Source organism: Lottia gigantea (assembly GCF_000327385.1).
Source record: "Lottia gigantea unplaced genomic scaffold LOTGIsca_688, whole genome shotgun sequence".
NCBI classification, from domain to species: Eukaryota; Metazoa; Mollusca; class Gastropoda; family Lottiidae; genus Lottia; species Lottia gigantea.
The window spans coordinates 1-1,757 of NW_008710343.1; the positions used below are offsets into that span (position 1 = coordinate 1).

Here is a 1,757-nt window from a genome sequence, read left to right on the forward strand (position 1 = left end):
TTGATATCTGATATGGTTTCTATTAATATTTCTCTTGTTAAGTGTCTGTGAGTGCTTGCAGGAAGTATCTTGGAGTATTTTATTTCCATGTTATCGTTTAGTGCCAATCTAGTGCTGGTAATTATTTGCAGGAACCGATTAAGAATATTTGATATGTATCTTCAATGTAAATATTGATATTGTTTAGTGCCAACGTCAGTCTGATAATTGCAGGAACCGCTTTGGTGCCAATCTAGTTTTGAGAATTGCAGGAACCTCTTTGGAATCTTTGATGTGTATCGTCTTTGTGAATATTGGTCGTGTTTAGTGTCAATCTAGTTTTGGGAATTACAGGAATTTTGGAATCTTTGATGTGAATGTTCATTGTGAATATTGGTCTTGTTTAGTGCCAATTTAGTTTTGGGAATTACAGGAACTTTGGAAATCTTTGATGTGAATGTTCATTGTGAATATTGGTCTTGTTTAGTGCCAACGTTAGTCTGGGAATTGCAGGAACCACTTTAGAATGTTTGATGCGAATGGTCTTTGTACCTATTTATATTGTTTTGTGCCAACTTCAGTCAAAGAATTGCAGGAACTATGGAATCTCTTGTGTTGTAAAAAAGCTTGAATTTCTACTTTGTTGGACCTTATTCTCATTTTGATCTGCGCGCTCGCCCGTGAAATTTACATTTGACTCTAATATTAATGAATGGTTTCGATTTAACACGTGAAAATTCTGCGTTCATCAACCAAGTAACGCAAAAATCAACATTCAAACATTAATTATTGGAAATCTGCACTAGACCTCACCGAACAGAAGAATCGACAATGTATCCAGTCGAAAAGAGAAACCCAATTTATGAAGAGGGGCATTCTTGGTCGATGCGACCCTACGTCATACATCTAACAGAAGAGGGTTTGACCATGGAACAAACTCGACAGGTTCCTTCCCAACAGATCCGCTTCAAGTATCGAGAAAATCCATTCGGAGGGTTGAAAGAGTGTGTCATCAAATCGCCAGATCCGAACAAACATTCACAGCAAAGTGTTGCCACGGAGAGGAGAGTTAAAGAACCGACGGCGAAAACTGGTTCACAGAAGTTAGTAACAAATCGACGAGCTCAAACGAACAAAGCGACGAACGTTTTAAATGAAAATCAACTCAACAATCCTACATCTAGGCAAAGCCAAGGGACAAAACTCGCCATGCCTATTAATAATGTAAACATCACCAATGAAGTAAAGATGTTGAATACCCAAAATCAACCCAAACCACCAAAGTTACCGCCGAGAAACAAAAAACCGGAAGTGGGTATTGAGACCATTAATACTGGCGCTGAAACTACGAACGAGCAGACGGCAAACAAAATGGCGTCCGACAAGATGGCGGCAGCGTGTCAAGCCAGACGAAAATCTAGAAAACGATTGAAAAGGAAAACGTCCATGGTCCAAGGGGAACGAAGGATTAGCTTCATGGAAAAGTAAGTGAATATTTTTGCATTAAAGATGGGTTTCCTTATTTTTTTAGTGTCAAATTAAGCAAGCTATTAGATTAATTGGTGTTTCTAATGAATTATCATGTATTCTTAATCATATCATTATGTTCTTATTGCATATAATTAAGAGTTTTAACCAATCATAAATGTCCATGTATGTACAGTCTGGATAAACAAAAAAATAAGACTTTTTGACCTTTCTTGATCGGTCACTCATTGGAATTCTGCTGGAAATTCTCTTCTAATTTAGCTAATTATGAATTAATTATGGACATGTGA

The 1,757-nt window shown here is 37.1% G+C and overlaps 1 protein-coding gene across 1 annotated transcript; it reads left to right on the forward strand.

Annotated features, from left to right (window-relative positions):
• Window positions 1-810: 810 nt before the first annotated feature.
• Window positions 811-1,538, forward strand: LOTGIDRAFT_176055 (hypothetical protein; the record flags this gene model as incomplete). The annotated part of the gene is made up of 2 exons (XM_009065208.1): window positions 811-1,463; window positions 1,511-1,538. The coding sequence occupies 2 exons, from the start codon at window positions 811-813 to the stop codon at window positions 1,536-1,538; spliced, it is 681 nt and encodes a 226-aa protein (XP_009063456.1).
• Between the last annotated feature and the right edge of the window lie 219 nt (window positions 1,539-1,757).